This window comes from Diadema setosum, chromosome 10 (assembly GCF_964275005.1).
Source record: "Diadema setosum chromosome 10, eeDiaSeto1, whole genome shotgun sequence".
NCBI lineage: Eukaryota > Metazoa > Echinodermata > Echinoidea > Diadematoida > Diadematidae > Diadema > Diadema setosum.
Genome location: NC_092694.1, coordinates 5,811,626 through 5,833,069, shown reverse-complemented (window position 1 = coordinate 5,833,069; position 21,444 = coordinate 5,811,626). Strand labels below are relative to the sequence as shown.

Here is a 21,444-nt window from a genome sequence, read left to right as displayed (position 1 = left end):
ACTTCCTCGCGGGATTGTGAGAAATCTCACTAAAACCCTTTTAATTGGTGTAGGTTTCGATGGTGATGTGAGAGTTAACTGCTAAGCTATAATGCACTCATAGGCTGAGCTATATTGGTGGACTACGCTCGGAACTTATAGTTGCCGAGAGTTCTAATGCGTGTGTGGTTGTGTGTTTAATTGTGATTTTATGGAGCAGAATACGATAATACATAATTATGTAAAATTAGATGACAGTTTCTGATATCAGAGGAAAACAGATTATTCTGTTAGTTTGTCATTGTGTGCTTTGATTTGTCTTTGTTCTGTCTTGATCTTACGATTTACGTGCCTTGAATACATTAGATAATTGAAATTGAAAGAATAATTTAAGGTCAGCAGAATATAAGGGATATCAAATTTCCTTTCTGACTGCTACCCACCACAGCTATATACCCGTAACCTATATGTACTTAATTTAATTATCACTTTGATTTTGCTATTTTGTTTTCACTGTATACCTGATATGTTAGTGATTGTATTCTAATGTCGATGTATGTGTTTGTTTTATTTTATGTTTCTTGCTTCGGTGAAATGAAGACATCCTTCCTCTTCTCTTTCAATCATTCCAACTCTCCCCCACCCCCCCCCCCCCACCATCATCATTATGTACCAATATCTTAACCGGAAGTGACGACAAAATTCTATTATTGATGATTATTCAATCAATTTTCATTTCAACATATTTGTTACCCCAAGGTTCCACAATTATGTTTTCTCGATTTACTTTGTTTTGATTATGCAACCTTATTCTCTGTTACCAAAGAAAGTAAAATGTTGTAATAAATTTTGAATTGAATTGAATTATTCAATCATTAAAGTTTTCACCCCCTGTGTCTCCAACATGTCAATTGCTAAGAACTTTCAGACTCAAACCCAGGTCATAAAGAGAGATCCTGGGCTTCGTTAGACTCAATTGACGTATTATCATCTTCGGTTAGAGAAAAAAAACCACACATCTATAGATAGATTAGATAGATATATTGCATATATAGTTAGATAGATAGACAAATAGATAGATAGATAGATAGATAGATAGATAGAGAGGGAGAAGGAGACAGCAAGTTTATATCAGTTGCCCAATAATGGAAGAGTTAACGAGATACATAGCATAAAAACGCCTTATAGAACAAAACAAAACAAAACAAAACAAAACAAAACAAAACAAAAGAAAAGAAAACAACAGATTTTGTTTTTGTTTTTCTTACCAAGTCCTTTCATAGCTTTTCTCAAAGCTTGTGCATCCACGTCCTTGTCGAAATGTGGAAAAGGGACAATCGTTGGCTGCGTGGGGAAGAGACAAAGATGAGATAATATTGTCATGAATATGCATTAATTTGTACAAAGTGGGTGTGGCCTAGCTGTTCGGCCCACGACGTTGAAAAAGAAGATAGATCGAGACTGGGACAATGCCACTTGAGGCGAGGAAAGAATAAAGTTTTCCTGCTACTTTAAAGGTATTAGCCCACATTTGTAAACCTGCAGCAATTGGTCTCATAGTTAGCATGGAGTTTGGGTATGACTGCAGTAACACCTGTGCAAAATTTCGTTCCAATTAGTCCATTACTTTCATAAAAATAAATGAAAATGCACCGTAATCCGTATGCATGCGTATAACGCTCGCTAGCTCCGGTCCACGTACATGTTACATGTACAATGTACGTAGCTATAGCCCGCGCTCGTAATTCGATTTTGGGTCGGGTTGACCCGGTTTAAAAATTGATTTTAAAACGATGATTTTCTCTCTTTTATCGAATGGTATAGACAAAGAGCGACAGGTGAGGTAAGTTACTGTTATAACTTGTACTTGAAGTCATATTGGACCTATTTTATGCAGTTTTGATTTTCGTGGGTTTGCAAATGTGGGCTAGTACCTTTAAGTGTGATATCACTGGTGGTGGTGATTTGTTTTGTTGTCAGAATGTGTGACATGTTGTGCTACCAGATTTCCCTCCCTTCCGTAATAGTATTTTTTTTTTATAATCATGTACCTTGTCACCCAACTGCTGTATCACCCGCTTCGTGTATATCATCAGTCTTGCCTAGTAGTCAGGTCGCTGAATGTCCAAATTTGGGCTTACCATTACAGGGCGAATAAAAGCACCAAATTTGGAGAGGTGATCCCCCAGGACCTTCTCATTAAAGAACAAGTTCACCTTCATTAACATAAGGATTGAGAGAATGTAGCAATATTAGTAGAACACATCATTGAAAGTTTGAGGAAAATCGGACAATCTGTTCAAGAGTTATGAATTTTTGAAGTTTTTGTGCAGTCACCGCTGGATGAGAAGACTACTGCAGTGTATGATGTCACATGCGTACAACAATATAAGGAAAATATAAAGAGAATTTCACAAAATTTCATCTTTAAAAAAAAAGTAGGCCTACACATTCCCTTGACTCGTTACTGACATATGTTATGGGTAATATTATTCCCATTGCATTTAGAAAGAGGCAAGTCAAATGCTCTTTTATTATGTGAAAAAGTGAAAGTATGTTCAATTTTCTTTACATTTTCTTTATACTGTTGTACTCATATGACATCACGAGCCTTAGTAGTCTCCTCATCCAGCGGTTCCAACACAAAAATTTAAAAAAAAATTCATAACTTTTGTTGTTAATTGTCCAATTTTCCTCAAACTTTCACTGATGTGTTCTACTAATATTGCTGCATTCTCTCAATCCTTATGTTTATGAAGGTGAACTTGTCCTTTAATATTAGAGTAGGAGCCCTCTGGAATTTTTGTTTTATTTTGGGGCTGAAAATGCTGAATTTCAATATGTCTTTATATTCATAATAGATATATAACGCATTTGCGCAACTAAGGGAATATGACAACATAAGTTAAGATCTATTGTAAATTGATTGATTTTTCATGGAACTGAAAACATTAACCCAAATTTGAGACCATGATCAACATCAAAGTATTTGAAACATGGAGTTGGTGGAATTAATTACTGATCAAAATGTAATATACATATATTATAATGATATTATCATATTATATACCGATCAAATATATGTATACGGTTTAAATAGACAGAAAATAGTTTTTGAAATGAACAGTTTTCCTATTCAGTGGCGGATCCATGCAGGTGGGGGCGCAACGGACGCGCCCCATTCTATTTTTTTTCTATTCTTTTTGTTGTTGTTAAAACAAAAGAAATAAAGAGAAAAAATGGAGGGGAAGGGCATGCGCCCCTTTAATTTTGTAAAGGCACCCCTTCCCCCTTACGGAATTCCTGGATCCGCCCCTGCTACTCCCATGCTCTGAGACTCTGAGACTCACTTTACATTGAAATTATTTTGCCGTGTAGTAAAATTTATTTGTGGATACAGTGCACTCCTGTTATAACGAACGCGGTAATATTTTTCGTTCCCTCAGAACGAAGTAAGAAATCAGGTCCCAAAACTATCATCTTTCTTTCTATACTTTACTGTTCGGTTATAACGAAATTTCGATATAACGAAAAAAAAAACCGCCGGTTCCGACGACGTTTGTTATAACGAGGGTGCATTGTACTGTCTTCATATGGAAACATTGGACTCCCGTCATAAATCTAGCAAGCTCTAAATTCCATGAAATTGAATGGCCATCGAATAATTAACTATTACTTAAACCAGAAACAGCCACAATTTAAAGACGAACCACTGGTGAGGATGTTAGACTACATTCAGCTACTGCTTTCTTCCTGTGCCACCGACACGTGTCTCAGCAACCAGTTGGCAACAGAAAATTTCCCTTCTGAGATTATGGGTGAGCTTTATCTTTTACCAGGAATTTTACTGATAATTATACAGAAAGACAGAAAGACAGACACGATGTCTTGTCATGGTTATGCTGGCCATTTTAATCTATATTTGTGTTAAAGATGGTTTAAAGTTTCAAAGGCTGACTTTGGCTGAGGGAGGTTTGTTTTGCAGAATGTTTCATTAATAGACGAAAGGAACTAACTGACAAGCATAGTCGCTTTACAAGGAACTGTATAATGTCCTTTTCCAGAGGATTATCTTCATCATGTAGGCCCCCTACATGTGTTTTCTGCTGTAATATCCCAACGCGACATACGTGTACATATACATGTATATACTTTGAGATCAATTTTCACCAGAGAATGTCTTTGCTGCCAAATACATGACACCATGACTCCAATGATGCGATGTAACATCCCAACGCGACATACGTGTGCATAGAGATCAATTTTCACCAGAAAATGTCTTTGCTGCCAAATACATGACATCATTACTCCAATGATGCGATGGAATCCAAAGGTTTATACAATAAGTGGATTAGATTCCAATACTTTTGCTTTTCAGAATGTGATCCATCTTGGTATTTAAATGGGATCGTTGTGTGATTTGCCAGCAAGACACCATCTTGAAGAGTTCAAGGGCAAGTGGTGACGAGACAGAGGCCTATATACAAGTCATTCTTGTCCAATGCCGAGCAGTTCAAACCATGAATGCTGTTCAAGTTGAATTCTGTTCGGGGAGTGAAGAAACTGTTGAAAGCTTTGTTACACACTCAGCTCAATGGCATAAACCTTGCCATTTGAAATTCAATAATTCTAAACTGGAGAAGGCAGAGAAGAAGAGAGTCTACACCCCAGATGAAGATCCGAAAAGGCCGACTAAGCGCAGAGCATTAGATTTTCAAAAATGTTTCTTCTGTGAGAAAGGAGCAGAGGGTGGAGGATGTCTTCTATGAAGTGTCAACATTCGACGCTGATGAAAATATCCGTGACATGATCACAGAGCTCAATGACACCTTACTAATGGCCAGAATAGTTGGAGGAGATCTCATTACAATGGAAGCAGAACATCATTGACAATAAATGTCTCGTCAAGCTCAGAAATAGATATCGCAGTCACACTCGCAAGGCAGGCCAGACGCCAGAAAACATAGATGAGGGCTCCTATTCTAATGTTGTTTCATGATCCTCAAGGAATCCGTGCGCCAAATTTGATGCTTTTATCCGCCGTGTATAGAGCAAAAGAGAAAAAAAAGCAAGCAAATGAACAAGCGAACAACCATTTTTTTAAGGGGGGGGGGGGGGGTCCCCGCCACTTTTGCCCTATTATACCCCCAGCAGTTTAGAGACATTACGCAAGAATATAAACAATGCTCGTACCGTAATGTAAAAATTCAGGTTCTAAACCGAAATAAAAATATATATCACGTATCACCCATACAATGACATGAAAAGTGAGGGGTTTGCCATAAGTGTCGGCCATTTTGGAATTTGATCCTTTTATGTGTGTGCGTGTTTTCCTTAAAAATTCCAGGAGGGCTCTTACTCTAATATTAGTTACGTTCAGACGGCAGGCCCTAACCTCGAGGTTTAGCTCTTGCCCCCTAACTAGTCCGTAACAAGGAATCCGTGTGCCAAATTTCATGCTTTTTACCCGCCGTGTAACGGTATAATTTCACTAAGCTACCTGACTATAGAGTGAATGGTTTTCTGAATTTTCTTACTCAATTTCCATACATAACCTCGTAACAAAGGCTGTTACTGATAAATATGGTCCACAGTGAAACGATTGCCACCGCGGGACGAATTGACAGGATAATTCAAAAACTGAAGCGCAAGATTTCTCGGGATTTGCATCTCGATGATGATCGTGATAAACAGTGGAATTTTTGTGTCCACACGGGCAAAAATCTAGAGATTTTGATGGTAATGCAAATAACGAGTTTTCAATCCCATGTAGAAAACGGCCTGTTCATTTCAAACACATTTCGCACATCGTAGTTGATGCTACGTCGGGTAAGTCTTTTAAGGTTGGCTAGGTAATTTCAATTGCTCGAAATTTCAATTCATTTTGGCCCATGGGTCAACAGTTAGCACACAATATCACATCTGAAAGTTAACATTATTTGATATAAATACGGGCATTTTCAACACTTTAAAGTAAATGTAACAGGGTGATGTTATTCAATGCCTTTATGAAGAGGTCTTTATTTCCAACGTGAAATTCGGCAAGCTCTGAACTACCATGTAAATATATTCAGGTCAAAGTATATACCGGGAACACATCACACAATCTATCAATGGTCATGATGGTTATAAACAAAATTCCGATGCATTGTTGGAGGTGTTCTGGCCTAGTGGAGACGAGCGTTCGTCTCTGAATGACATAAGCGCGGTGGTATAGGCTTGTAGCTCCACGGTATGAGTTCATGGGTTCGAACCCAAGCGAAGCCAGACACGTTTGCCCTACGCAAGGCACTTTGTCCAAATTACTGCTCTTCACTCAGGAGAAAAATGGGTACCCAGTAAGATGAGAATGTCTATGTAGGTTGATAAGCATGTGATCGCCTGTAAAATGGTAACAGGCTGGAATGCTCCCCAGGCCGTCATTAGCAGCGGAGAGTGAGCACTGACTATCAGTGCTGGTTGGAAATAATGTATCCAGTGACCGGGGCAATAGTATAGTTTGTAAAGCGCATTGAAATTCTTTACAAATTCTACAATGCGCTATATAAAAGCTAAGCTGTTGTTATTAGACAAGGGAACTCAAAACGCATTCCACCTCACAGGTGCGACAAAAATAACTGGCACGAAGGTTACACAATAAATTCTTGGGATTCTTCGTTGAGGGCGTAAACATTCCACATACCAAGAAGACATGGAGAGACTGATTTCAAGTGACATTAACAATTCACTCCGTTCTTGATTGTTACGTTATTGTTTCTTTTCTTCCCCTTAAAATTAATGATATAGTTATCACAGCGAGCCTGGTGTCTACTGTGTTTTTGTATGCTTGCGTGTGTGCGTTCGTGCTTGTGTGTGTGAGTGTTTTTTTTTTTATTATTTCAAAATTTCAAATTTCCTGAATCTTTCACTGAATATTCAACAAATCTGTTTGTCTTTGTTGAATGTGCGTAGGTCTAATATATATTTTTGAGTAATCCTCACTAATGTCACACTACTTTCTTTTTCTGTTATATCACATTATTGTATAGATCTGATGCAAGAAACGGAAGGAAGGGCGATAATTTTATGACGTATCTCCTTTAATTGGCTTGTTTGTTAGCTCTTTGGGAACTTTCGCATTGTGGCAGCCGCCACAAGTCGTGACTTTGCGATGCATGGATTTCTATGTGATCTATCAACCGATGTGGTACTCCCTTTCTCTCCCCCCCCCCTCTCTCTCTAACTATTTGAGATCTATCTATCTATCTATTTTAATCTACACATCTATCTATCTCTCTGTCTATTATCTATCTATCTATCTATCTATTTGAGATCTATCTATCTATCTATTTCAATCTACACATCTATCTATCTCTCTGTCTATTATCTATCTATCTATCTATCTATCTATCTATCTATCTATATCTAGATATAGATTTAAATATGTATGGACTGGAATATTTCCATTCGAATTTCCTTCGGTGGATACAGTTCAGTGATTTTAAATGTAGCTGAGCCATTCAAGTTTCCTTTGATTTTTAGGTGATCCGAGTATCCTCTCGGATCACCTTCTGTATCTGTACTGATTCTTTATTCTTCTTCTTTATTTCTTTATTTCTCCCCAAAAGTTGTGCAGAGGTTAGCTCAGAAAGTCCTCTGCCTATCAATTTCAAAATTATACCATATATGCATCATGTCCTAAAGACAACAAATCTAATGCATCATTGTGATCAGTTGACCGTGACGTCACTATGACGTCATTATATGAAAACACATTCTCAATCATATCTCATTAATGGAATAGAATTTTTCAATGAAATTTACGTCACATATATTTCAAATTATGCGCATTCTACTTATGTTCTCAAAATTCAATTTTCTCTTAAAACGTGCGCGTACGCGCGCGTTGAAATATTTGTATGCTCCAATCGAGCTCAAATTTTTTTTGCACACGTTTCAGACTATTTGGAACATTTTTTGAAAAATTAAAAAAATTGGACGGACGCGTACGCGCGCGCGCATATACGCACGCACAGCTCATATGCAATTGAAATTTCCAGTTTTTTCACTTTGATCCGATGTCTGAAATGTAAAGGAATATTTATACCAAGTTTCAAGTCAATCCGACTCAATATGACGTCATACGGGCCTGTCAAAGTTGAAATTCCGCGCGCGCGTCAATGGCGATATACAGTGCAACTATGCCAAAAAACTGCCAATTTTAAATCTGATTTTACTCGTCAGGATGGACGGTGACCCCCCATTTTCTGTACATATTTTGAAAGCTGATGAGTTGTACATGTCATTTCATGGGGTGGCAATACTGACAAAATGATTAAAAGATATCAAATTTCTTAATAAAGTAAAAAAAGTAAATTTTCAAAATGACGTCATCAAATTTCAAGTTTATTCGAGCGCATCTCACTAGTCCTTTGTCAATTTTCACCCAGATTTCAGTATGATGTAGCTTATTTAATGTTCTTTTAAACATAAAATTACAACATTTTGATTGGATGACGGTATCACCTCGTAAAAATGGATTGAAAGTAATCTTGTCAAATTTGACCAGTTTACGTGTTATCTCTATGGGAGTGCAGTTTTTCTGGAAATGAAAATTGACATGACTATCTTTATCGAGCACTAGCTCACTTACCCTTTGGTAAATTTCTCCCAGATTTTAATTTGTTGTAGCTGAGACTTTACGCTACCGTAAGTTTGCCCTTTGTTTTTTCATACGATGTCGGGATCACGTCAAAAATTTTGGTTGAAATTCAGGCTTATCTTCGATGTATTGAGATATTTCTTTCTTTCTGCAACTTTCTTTGCAATAATTCAAGAAAAACGGCCTTTATCACTTCCATATTTTGCACATGTTTAGTTCATGTCACGTAAATCATTTCATAAAATAACAAGTACTTGATCGGACACCATCTTGGGTATGTAAATTAGGGTCAAAGGTCATAAGTGTTTCATCCTGTATCTTAGTGAATACATGTCCTATCTTTCCCATATTTTGCACACGCAAAGACCATGTTACAAGGATCATTTCACAAGATAACTACTTTTTACTCAGATGCCATCTTGTCTGTGCAAATTGAGGTCAAAGGTCATATGTACTTCTTTTTGTATCTTCGTTATGACGTGTTATCTCTACGGGAGGGAATTTTTTTAAATGTGAAAATTGACGTGATTGTCTTTATCGAGCACTAGCTCACTTACCCTTCGGTGAATTTCTCCCAGATTTTAATATGTGGTAGCTGAGACTTTGCGCTATCGTTCAGTTGACCTTCGTTTCTTCATACGATGTCGAGATTACGATAAAAAACTTGCTTGAAATTAAAGCTTATCTTCTATGTATTGATATATTTCTTCTTTCTGCAACTTTCTTTGCAATAACTCAAGAAAAACACCCCCTATCACCCCCATATTTTGCACATGTTTAGTTCATGTCACGTACATTATTTCATAAAATAACAACTACTAGATCGGACAACATCTTGGGTATGTAAATTAGGGTCAAAGGTCATAAATGTTTCGTCTTGTATCTTGGTGAATACCTGTCCTATCTTTCCCGTATTTTTCACACGTACAGACGATATCGCGAGAATCATTTCACAAAATAACCACTATTTCATCAGATGCAATCTTGGGAGTGCAAAGGTGGGTCAAAGGTCATATGTGCTTGTTGCTGTGTCTTCCTTATAGTGTATACAGAATTTGGTACCTAATATGGCAGATATGACTCCCTTTGCTAAATGAGAATGCAAACATCACACGGCCAATGTCTCTAAACACAGATGAAACTTGTATGGTCATGCCTACTGCGATCAGGACTCGAATCATTGATTAAAAAAAAATCGGATCACCTTAATTTGTCAGTGATGACAAATTACAATCTCTAGTTCATGTTTGTTTTTCTTTGTTTTTGCAAAATGAAACGACAAAGGAAAAGAATGCTTTCCCAGATATTAGTATTGCATTTTTTTTTTTCACACGTAGTAAAAATAATATACCTCGTTAATGAAAATAATTGTGGGGGCCAGATTAGAGTCTTTTTTTTTGGGGGGGGGGGGGGGAAAGTAAACATTTGATATGGTCTGCGATCTAGCCTGTTTTTTTTTTTTTTTCTTTTGTAGCAAGAGTGCTAATCGAGGGCCAGGTATATGGGTTACCAAACACAGACAAGTAGTACCTACATACATGATACAATAGCAGCTCAAAATGAAAGAACATGGCAATCTCGAAATTAACAGATCACATCATGACCTCGAGAAAACCACAGCAATTATCGAGCTTACGCTTTTATAGTGCAAGAGTGAAATATGAATCTACCCCAGCATCCCCCCCCCTATAAAGAATGACAAAATAATAGAATGAAAAAAATATATCGTAACATGAGATTCTAGTCGTTTTTGAGAGATTTGCACGGGATAGGTCAAAAGGACGACTACGTTTCAACCATTAATATGCAGACAAGTGATATTATTGTTTTAAAAGTCGCCATATAAATGCACGTCTAGACAGTGAAATCCGCAATTAGAAACATTAAATACGCAAATATCCATTAAATGTTCTCTGGAGTCTCGAAGTGATCTCGTCGTGGTTTATTAAAAAGGAAACGCATGCGTTGATCTCAACATGGCACTGATCATTTTGTTCAAAATAAACTATCATCGTATCCAAGCCGAACGATGCACCTCGAGTTACAGCCATTCAGTGACAACCCGAAGCATTCACAGGAGAGAGAAATGAAGGTATTGAAGCTGCTCTTAAAGTTCCTAACGCTTAATAATTGGCATAAAGGGGGGGGGGGGGATTTCATGAAGCGTTTTGTAGGATTTTTTTCTGACAAGTTTACTCTCAGTCAATCAGATGCAAGGATTTGAATAGCTTATAGCTGTTTGTCAGAAAAAAAAAATTAAGCAAAACGCTTCATATGAAATGCCTAAATCTGCATTTCGCTTGGAAAACATGCCGTGTCTTGCTGATCAGTAATCCATGTGATGATGTAGGGCCTATAACTTTGTATGGAGTGTTCTAACACTCAAACCTTTGATGAATAAAGTCAAACTATACTTCTTTCCTTAAAACTTTTGTCATTTTGTCTGCCGTGCGATCTCTGCGCATTTCGTTTCTCGCTTCTTTCTTTTTGCTTTATTCGTTTTAAAAGGTTGCAAGCAAATCAATTTAGCTAAATGCCTTGACTGATAGCATTTCTATATTTAATATTTATCTTTACCGCCTATACACGTATTATAAATCCACTATGGAGACAAAAATACTTCGTAACTAAATATGAAGAGTTTGTTTGCAAAAACCGATAAGTCCATATTTGCCGAATGGAGATATTTGCGATTAAAGGTCAAGAAAAATAAAAAGAATAATAAGTATTTTTTTTCTTTTGACCATAACTTCAAAAATATACTTTTATATGCAGTGACCAATATATCATTTAAAAGGTATTATTTTGTACTTTATGACAGAGACCGTACTTCAAAATCTTCAAAAATGGACTTATCGGTTTTTGCGAACAAACTCTTCATATGTTACCAACAATGTGGGTATGTGTTCAATGCCAGTGCAGAAACTAATCAAATATTAGTCAATATCAAATCAAAATCAAATCAATCAAAAAGGTCTGCCAGTTAAAAAGATGATTAATCAATTTTACGCAGTTATCAGAATCCCTTGCAGGCAAACCTCATAATTCCCCCATTATTCTCAAGTCGAATTCCATTTTTTATTCAAGTTAACAATCTCCCCCCCCCCCTTCCAAAAATGATAAAGTACAATCAGATAAACAGAATGGTGAGATTGCATTAACATCAGACAAAAAATAATACTAGATTATGGTATAAAATCTTAAAGTTTCACATGCTTTCAACGAAGACCGAATCAAACTGGCGGTTATGTTACCAACTTACATCTCTTATATCTCCACAAATACCTAATATAATCATCTGTGTGTGTGTGTTTTCTTGAATGACGATCTGAGAAATAAAATCGTTTCTAATTCATTCCTTGAGTCGTTATAGACATATATAGGGTATTGCAAATCATAAACAACAATGATGATACCAAAAACTTATATCATGTTTTCCTTCTTGAATCAATGTCAAAAAGTGGCATTTATAGTGAAAATTTGTATGCAGGTAACCTGATGCCGCATCACCACCTAGTCATACTTGTTTGTATATTTTTGTGCATGGTTGCTATAATTATACATACTAATAATCCAGGTGTTTGACGGAGACGTGTGAAACAACAAAGTTTCATAACTGTTTTCGTATATCAGTAAGAGTTCTACTATGAGTACACCTCTACATTTTTGTTCATTTCATTCCACTCTATAAAGTTTTTTGTTAAACCTACATTGTTTAGCATGGTGTGGAAACGTAGTCGCTTATACTTTCTATACTCCCAAGCTCTGTCATGTCCTAGTGATGTTTTCGCAATACTTTATGTCTCTATTTTCACGTGAGTTATTGCTAAAGAGTTTTTAGGACTGTCGAAAGGAAGATCACTTACTCGAAACATCACACGACTTCCTATTGTTTTTCACCATAATTTACGGTCACACATGATTGAATCAGCCAAACAAAGCCGCAATTGTGTTGATACCATTAAAAGGCATTGAAGGTAGGTAATAAAGCAAGTGATGTGGTGGACTGATAGTCTTTGCTCAAGACAACATCTTCAGTGTCAGCACTAATATTAGTGTCAAGATCCTTCTCTACTAAGATGATCGATTATGCACAAAGCGACCGAAGATAATTATTAGGCCTTAACTCATTTACACCAGGTGTTTGACACTGTAGTCGGTCAGTAAAAAGAGATCAGAGCTTGGTAGGCAAAGGGTTAAAGGGATGGTACAGCATTGGCGGAGATGAGAATCGGGCATTTAAAGGTCCAGTTTACCTTTGGGAGCGGTGATTAAAAAAAAATATCAAGATATCACATTTGATGCATATGTGTAGGTCTGTTGTATCACAAAACATCCATACCGTATAAATTTTTCGCAATAAAGCCTAAAATATAAGGAGATATCAGTATTTTTCTTGATAAACCATAACGGTTTAGTCTGGAAACATTTTCATTATAAGTATTGTTCACATTTTGTATATTTAACAATATTTAGCATCGATAATATAGATTCGATTTTTACAGTGGTTGTTTCTATCCCTAACTCACATTTTAGAACTATCTTAAGGCACTAATGCTGGGTTTTTGTTTCATCTGCAAATGGTACATCGTGCCTTTAACTTTTTGCGAGATAACAAGAAAACACTTATGAAATAGTACAGGGCATACCATTTTAAGAGGAATTCAAGGTTTATTTGATGAAAATCGGGTTTGGCATTACTGAAACAGCCAATAACAAAGTAAAACAAAGCGATCGTAAAAAAGTGTGGGTCCCACACTTATTAGAATCGCTCTGTTTTGGATATCTCAGCCATTGTTTTGGATATCTCAGCCATTTAAATGCCAATTTTCATCACATAAACGTTGAATTCCACATGGAATTACATGCTCTTTCATATATATTTCATAAGACGTTTCTTATTATCTCACCAAAAATGTTAGAAACCTAAAATTAGGTCTCAACCAAGAGGGAGATGTCATGAACCAGACCAACACAAAATAATACGTAAATCTCTTTAGGGAAATAGAAATGTAATGACTTAGCCAACTATGCAGAACCATTGGATGATTATTATCTTTTAGAAGATCATAGGCCCATTGTTGTGCTAGGCAAACACACATTCACACCCACGCAACTCACACGAACACACACACGCGCATCAAAATAGTTGCAATCAAACTTTTGAGTGCGTTTAACAAACACAATACAACATAATAAAGCACGCTTATGATATGGCTCCACTAATGGCTTCAGTCCAATGTATGCATTCACTTCCTCTTTCATGTTCTTCGCCCGTTTTAGAACATCTTGGCTTGTTCCAGCTGCAGTAGAGTTCCTTATAGAAATCGCTTGCCTTGAGAAACTATGATAATAGAATCAGAATTATTGAGCTAAAGTAAGCAAATTTGTAGGGGGGGGGGGTGGGGGACCTAACACCAAAGGCGAACTGTCGAAATTATGCACAACAACAAGAAGCAAACAAACAAACAAAGAATGTGGAAACAATGTGGTCTGGTGGACGCTCCTCTGGACTCTGAAACAGTGGGTCCAGAATTCGAGTCCTGCCGGGAGCCAGTACCTCATCATGGACAAGCAGCAATAGGCCTAAGCTTTACCTCTAAATGGATCAGCTGGCTACGTCTGTGTGGTATTACAATCATAACTACAGGCTACTGTGTCCTGAAAATTTTCGAAGATGTAGCTGCCATATTTGATTTGCAAAATATCATCATGTTTCATTTTAACTATTCAGTGCTGATCATGGCTGTATCTTGTGATGTACCCACCCCCCCTCCCCCCCCCCCCACACACACACACATACACACAATCTGCGTCTCGTATAAAACCATAATGCTATGGTACTGAAATTTCTATTTGCTAACACTATAGGGAGGTTACACCCCCCTCCCCCCCCCCCCAATAAAAAAAAACCCAAACCCCCCCCAAAAAAAACCCAACAAATATATATATATATATATATATATATATATATATATATATATATATATATATATATATATATCTTGATCAAACAACATGGTTGCCAAGGCACAGGGCAGACTTGCTATCCATTTGAGATTGTTTTGACAGTCGATTCACAAATGATCATGTACACAGCATGTATTACTTTAGCCGATACCGTTTGTTCGAGTATACTTTTCTTCAAACTAATGTATGTTCTATTGTCGTTCTACGTGGACAAGTAGGTGACCTTCTCCAGGGACCGTTTCCCAATCGGATTTTGAGGTTACCGAAAGGTCACAAGAACTGCTCCTGAAATTTCCTTCAAGCGAACGCGGAAATTTATAGTAGACGGTTTCTGTATTCATCAGTTGTGTAGCCATCTTTGTCTGAGATAGGGTGAATAGCTCATAAAACCCATATTTATTTATTCATTTATTTATTTATTTACTATAATGATAATAATGATGATGATAATAAAAATAATAATGATAATAATAATAATAATAATAATAATAATAATAATAATGATAATAATAATAATGATAATAATAATAATAATAATGATAATAATAATGATAATTATTATTATTATTATCATTATTATTATTATTATTATTATTATTATTATAATGGCAATAATTGTTATAATTAATTATTGTTGTTATCATTATTAAATCATTATTACTATTATTATTATCATCATCATCTTTATTATTCATTTATTTATCATTATTTCATTTATTTACTTATTTATTTATTTAAGCTTGTTAAAGTCCATGTAGGACTTATTTATATCCAAATTTTCCTATACGGTGTCAATGCTAATGAGAATAAGAAGAATAGAAATCAATACAAAAACAAGTATCTTTAATTATTTCATATATTATATAGTGTACACTACACAGATGACATCGTACATTCTAAATGAACAGTAGGGGAAAGATTGAATAAAAACGTATAGGTATACACACGGCAGCTTTGGATAACCTTTGCGATGGAAAAAGGAACTCCCTGTTATACGGGGATGAAGATGTCAGGTTTATCCGGTATATCGGTTACTATGGCAGCCACAAAATAAGAACCTCGGGTTCACAAGACTGGAAGATCCCCATGTGTAGAATCTCTCTTATGTCTTGCAATGTACATCACTCTATGAATTTCTCAGATAGCAATGACCATCATGAAGGCGTAAATGATAATGATGGTAATAGGACTAGGTATATATCCATAACAATAAGTCACAAATTGAAAGAGAACGGGCTTGATATCAAATTTCTTGATTTCCAGAGCAGAGCAAGAAAAAAAATGTTTTGAAACGTTTCATGCACAGTACTAATGAGTACGTGACGTCATAATCAGCTGATTATAAATGAGACTAATCATGGGACATAACCTGAATTATAAATGCAAACAATGGCTTTGTTCACATCTGGTCATGTTATTCTGCAGCTGTATTTTCCCATCTCTAGTTTTCATTCCATTTATGTATTTTCTCTTCTACTGGGTTAACGACATTGACACCAATTATTTTATACGTCCCATTCTTAATGAGACTAATCTGGGTTGAAACAATCAATAATAATGGAAACAATCAATATTCTAAAAACAACAAAGATAGCATTCATTACTGTGTATCCCTCTGATTTTTTTTTTTTAATTCTAATTTCAAAGAGTTAGCAGATTTACACGTCTTGCGTCTGTCTCATTGTTCTTGAACTTTGGCCCTTCAGTAGGAAAACGAGTTTTCGTTTTGCACATAAGATTGATGGTGGGTTATTGCCATCGATTTGCGTCAGATGACGTTTCGATAATCAGAATGACGTCATGTTGAGAACTCCTTGGGAATGCGTCAAAGCACATTTCTCACTTTCTTCTTTATTTTTTTCCTGCCTGACATGTCCCGAAGACTCATGCAGGTATAGCCCATTGAAGACTATCATTATCTATGATATTCAAGGCGTGGGAGTAAGCCGAGTGATCGATGTAACAACTGCAGATATGAAAGGCGTGGTGTTGTCATGATAAACGACAGAACACGGAACCATACTCCATTAAGTTATATAGCATTGCCATTTTAGATTATTCTCTCTTTTTTGCGGGGGAAAGATCAAGAAAATCTTTGGACAATAATTCGTCGCGATTTGCACGCTGAGAAAACATGAGAAACCAAAGGCTAATTCTAATCCAATATTTGCAATCTAGGCAATGTAAATGATATTGACTTTTTTGGAGGCATATCCTTCCTAGTTTGTTTTGTGCTACTGGTTGGAAAGTATTCTGGTAAAGCAGCCAAGCAAATATACTTGGCGTTTTGTTTATTGAGGGAGGGCGCAATAAATCGGCTTTAAATAACTGCTATAACTGCAAAGCTCATTTGATTTTGATTCATTTGAGGAAGCAAATGTGTGCCGTGTGACGACGTTGTGTGGTATTTTTTTTCTTTTTTTTTGGCCATGTTATTAATACAGGGCCCTTCCACGTCGCACGCACGTGATTGTCATGCTCACATTGACATGATATATTCGCGGCATGAAAATTTCGCGATTTGGAGCCGACGGCCTTTTTCGTGGCATGAAATTTTCGCGAATTGCCACTGGCGTTCAATGCATACAGTGTAGAAAAGAATTTTCGCGTGAATTTATTTTCACGAATCTTGGCGCTCGCGAAATTCGCGAACTAAAGTGCACGCGAACATTCCTCGTTTTACATTAGGCCTAAAGTTGCTGCTGTGTGTTTTGTAATATACGTTGTTTTCAACCACGCATACATTCACGCACGTGTTTTGTGTTACTTTTTGGCGCAAAAAATCAATAATAATCTACCACTCCCTGTTTGTGCAACATGACCATTGTCTTTGCACCTGGAAATAGAGGTATTGTCATTGTGTGAAGTGTGTGTGTGTGTGTGTGTATGGGGGGGGGGGTGAGATATTTCATGGATACAGAGCGAGAATTTTATATTCTTCAAAACCATAAACATGAATAATATGCCTATGGGGAAATGGAGCTTCATTGTCAATATGCCTTGAAAAGTGGTGGAATTCTTGGGTTTGACCCTTTTTCCTTTACCTATATGGTTGACTGACATTATAGTCCTGAATTCTACATACACAGCATAATATCATCATTGTGTGTGAGTGTAGCTACATGTATTTTGTTGTACGCCAGATGGGCAGAAAAGGGAAGTAATTCTTTTAAAACTCCACGGAGAAACCTACTAACAATCATTCCTTGGTCGAGTACTCTTCGTATCCAACCCCCCTTTTTCTCTCTGATCATTCGTATCGGTATATCTACCTTTTGTCATTTCAACGTTCCTGCAGCCGTAAAAGTCAACAATCCATGGTGAGTGCTCTTAAAGATTTTGCTGGGCCAGCGATCAAGCCGAACAGCAATTGTAACACAAAAAGTAACAATACCCTTGACACACTTGACTCTCCGCTGTAGTATAGGCCTATCGAATACATATAAACACCAAATTTTTCCATGTTCTGGCGTGGAAGGATGGATAAGTAAATATCACGTAGGGCTATATATATGGGATGGTTCGTACACCCATTTGGTAGTAAAAGCATGTCGGAAACATTGATTGGTATCTTGATATTTGCCGACTGTCGTACAAACAGCAGCGAGACGCGACTCCATTGTAAACCGAGTCATTGACCACGCAGGGCAAGCTATTCATGGCAAGTTTTGGTTTTGCTCACTATCAGTGTTGATGTATGTGTGGAGGCTCCAATATACAGGGCTGCCAACTCTCACTCATTGAGAGTGAGACTCACTCATTTTGGTTCTTTCTCACTCTAAAACTTTATTTCATTTGCATGCGTTTCTATTGATCTCACTCGTTTTGACTCCTAAATTATAGCATTGGCCTATGGGAGTCTCACTCTCAAGTAGTTTCCAATGTTGGCATCCCTGAATATAGAATGGCGTATCTAGACGATTTTAACTTAAATGCATGTAATATCAATTGGCAAATGAATCGGATATTGATTACCTTCTTTTAAAGCAAATAAAAGGATCAGTCGACTAACAGATTTGACATAAAACCGACCCTCTCTCATCACACCATTTCGAGAGTGAAAATGAGTCTCCGGTCTAGCAGCTTTTGCAGTTGTTAACTGAAGCTGAAGCACCTCTCTTGACCATTACACTAACCACTGATAAGTTACCCACTGGAGATGGCAATAGCTTTTAAAGAAATGGTCACCCCCCCCCCCCCCCCGAAAATAAAGAGTCAAACTATTATGCTTTCTGTGCTTATTGGTCATGTGTTATTTCCAAATCAAATATTGACACGAAGGAACAATGAAAACATATTAATGCATAATAAGGTGTCCCATACTATAGGGACGCAAGTTGGGATGGCCTAATTCTGTCTGGATAGATCAATGATTTGAATATAGCTGTTCGTTTTCGATATAACAGCAGTGGCAGATCCAGAGGGGGGCGCAACGGGCACCCCCCCCCCCTTTATCATTTTTATTAAAACAAATGAAATAAAAAGAAGGGGGGGGGGGGTGTGTGTGCGCCCCCTACTTTAATTTTGCAAAGGCGCCTCCTCTTTACGGAATTCCTGGATCCGACCCCGTAACAGGGAGTATGATTGAGCACTGTCTGGACTGACCTACACTGTACAGACAACAGCAACGATTACACAGTACACTGTTGCATGCCGGTGACCCCGTGTATAGCTGTCAGTGTCGGTAGCAGAATCCACATGCGTAACGATTATAAAACAAATTCGTCACCGTTTTCCTTTGTATCAAATTTATGTTCACACCCGCTTTTCTTTTCTTTTTTTTACAACATGCAGGCTGGAGGCCAGTGGACGTGGTATAGCGAATGAGGCTGTCGACTTGTAAACCGTGGATTCGGGGTTCAATATACTAATAGAGCTGCCCGACGTGTACACTGATGTGACTGGGTCAAATAGCGGGTTCGTATGAGGGAAGGCAACTGACACGATAGAGGCTATAACTTATCTACCATGATCAAATCACTTCTATCATCCGTACTACTTGTATTTATCATCAGCAACATAAACCACGCAATGAATAGTCACTGGAATTACAATGTCAGTGCTCACAATCACTACAATGCATTATTCACAGTCGTGAAGACTAATTCGCCTAAGTGGCATTATAAGCAACTATTGAAAGTAGGAACTCGTACAATTCTAGAGGTATAAGATTTTGGTCCAAGAGCGATGTAAAATGACGATTTGATTCTGTTAGTTTTCATTCTATTTCTTAAAACACACGCACACACACACACACACACACACACACACACATGCTACCCATGTCAATCACTGATCAATTAGCAAATTAACGAGTAAAAGTCTGGCTTCGCAAGTCCCGGCCAAACTCGATCAGCTGTTGTTGACTAGTGACTAGTCTGGGACGAATCCTTCACTTTGAGCTTCCTATAAGAGGGTACAGCGTTTCCCGGGTGTCGGCTGTAGCCATTTTTTTTACGGGTTTATGCACCCAGAACATTGCTGAAGAAATTTTTATCAACTTCAGAAAGCAGAGATTTTCAACCCCAAACTGACTACCGAGAGTTTTGAACAGTTAACGAACATAATTTGAAAGACAGATTCACAAATTAATTAATTTGCCTGAAGATAAGGCTAACACACACACTTTCCCAGTACCCTCGCTGGGGAATGGAATGGGCGTGGCACTTCAAAGAGAAAAATAACGTGTTGTTGATAAGAGGGGTTGCGAGCGAACTAGCCTTGCCACAGTTTAATACATACATTACCCTCCGTTCGGAGTACCAGCAGACTTTCAAACAGACTGCTATGTTGAACCAAAAAGTTAATAACGTCTTACCGTTGATCTGACAGCCATGGTGTGTTTTCTGGTGGTGGGGTATTTGCTGAAAATCTGACAACAGAGTGACAACGCGGCAGGACTCTTCAGGCAGTATGACCAAAGAGGTACTAGGCACTGTTTGTGTTCTCTGAGCTGGGCTGTGCACACTAGAACAGTGGGTCGCTGAACAGTGGAGAGGCGGTTGAAGCGCTGTAGCCTCTATAGTCTTCACTTTCAGTCCTTGGTAGCCAATGCACATCGCCGACAAATCACAAGTCTGCACACATTATTGTTTTGATAATGCTCATAGTGTGAGGAGATAGGGAGAGCATTAAGGCGGAAAATGAGGCTGCAAGTCTCAATTCTGGTCTGAGTCACACTTCCTTCTCTATGGTTACAAAGTTCGGAAATGGATGTGGAAATGACAAAAGGCGAAAGGTCCTGAATATCAAGAAAATACTTTGCGATGACATTTTGAATGAGAAGAAGTTCCTTGATCGTATTACCTGTGACCACAAAATCTGGTAACGTGATTCCACGCAGTGATTTCTATGTGGGTGTGGGTGTGTGGTGTATGCGTGTTTTATAATGCAAATTCATGCTTTCATGTGCATCGTATTGTCATCCGCTGTCGCCCATCTATGAGACTCAAAGGGAGGCATGCTAATAAACTACATATTTCGAGTGTGACAGAAGTTTGTTCTCAATAGATTAGGCGGGAAAAACCGGGAAAATTCTTTACCGACGAAAGATCTATGAGGCACTATTATCATGAACAGGATTGTGGATATGTGGGACATACATGGATGACAATCATGAACAGGATTGTGGATAATGTGCACGGGACATGCATGGATGACATGTACATAATCATATCTGATGTATCTGATGTACAATTGTATCTGATGTAACGGAAGTAAGCAGAAATAAATCAAATCAAATCAATACAAATGTGATTTTCAGTATTATTGCATGAAGTGTAAAATGGCCTATGTTTTATAAAAGCAGCATAGCAAAGCTTTCATCAAGATTTTGTGATATATGACCCAATATA

General features: G+C 37.4%; 1 protein-coding gene across 1 annotated transcript in view; it reads right to left on the bottom strand.

The window, feature by feature from the left end:
* Positions 1-20,864, bottom strand: part of LOC140234439 (annexin A6-like) — a 64,557-nt gene extending 43,693 nt beyond the window's left edge. Inside the window, exons 1-2 of the mRNA XM_072314485.1 lie at positions 20,409-20,864; positions 1,248-1,323 (exon numbers count right to left, since the gene is read on the bottom strand). Coding sequence (XP_072170586.1) covers positions 1,248-1,323; positions 20,409-20,426 — 94 coding nt within the window. The 5' untranslated portion in view covers positions 20,427-20,864. The remainder of the gene's footprint in view (positions 1-1,247; positions 1,324-20,408) is intronic.
* Positions 20,865-21,444: the final 580 nt, after the last annotated feature.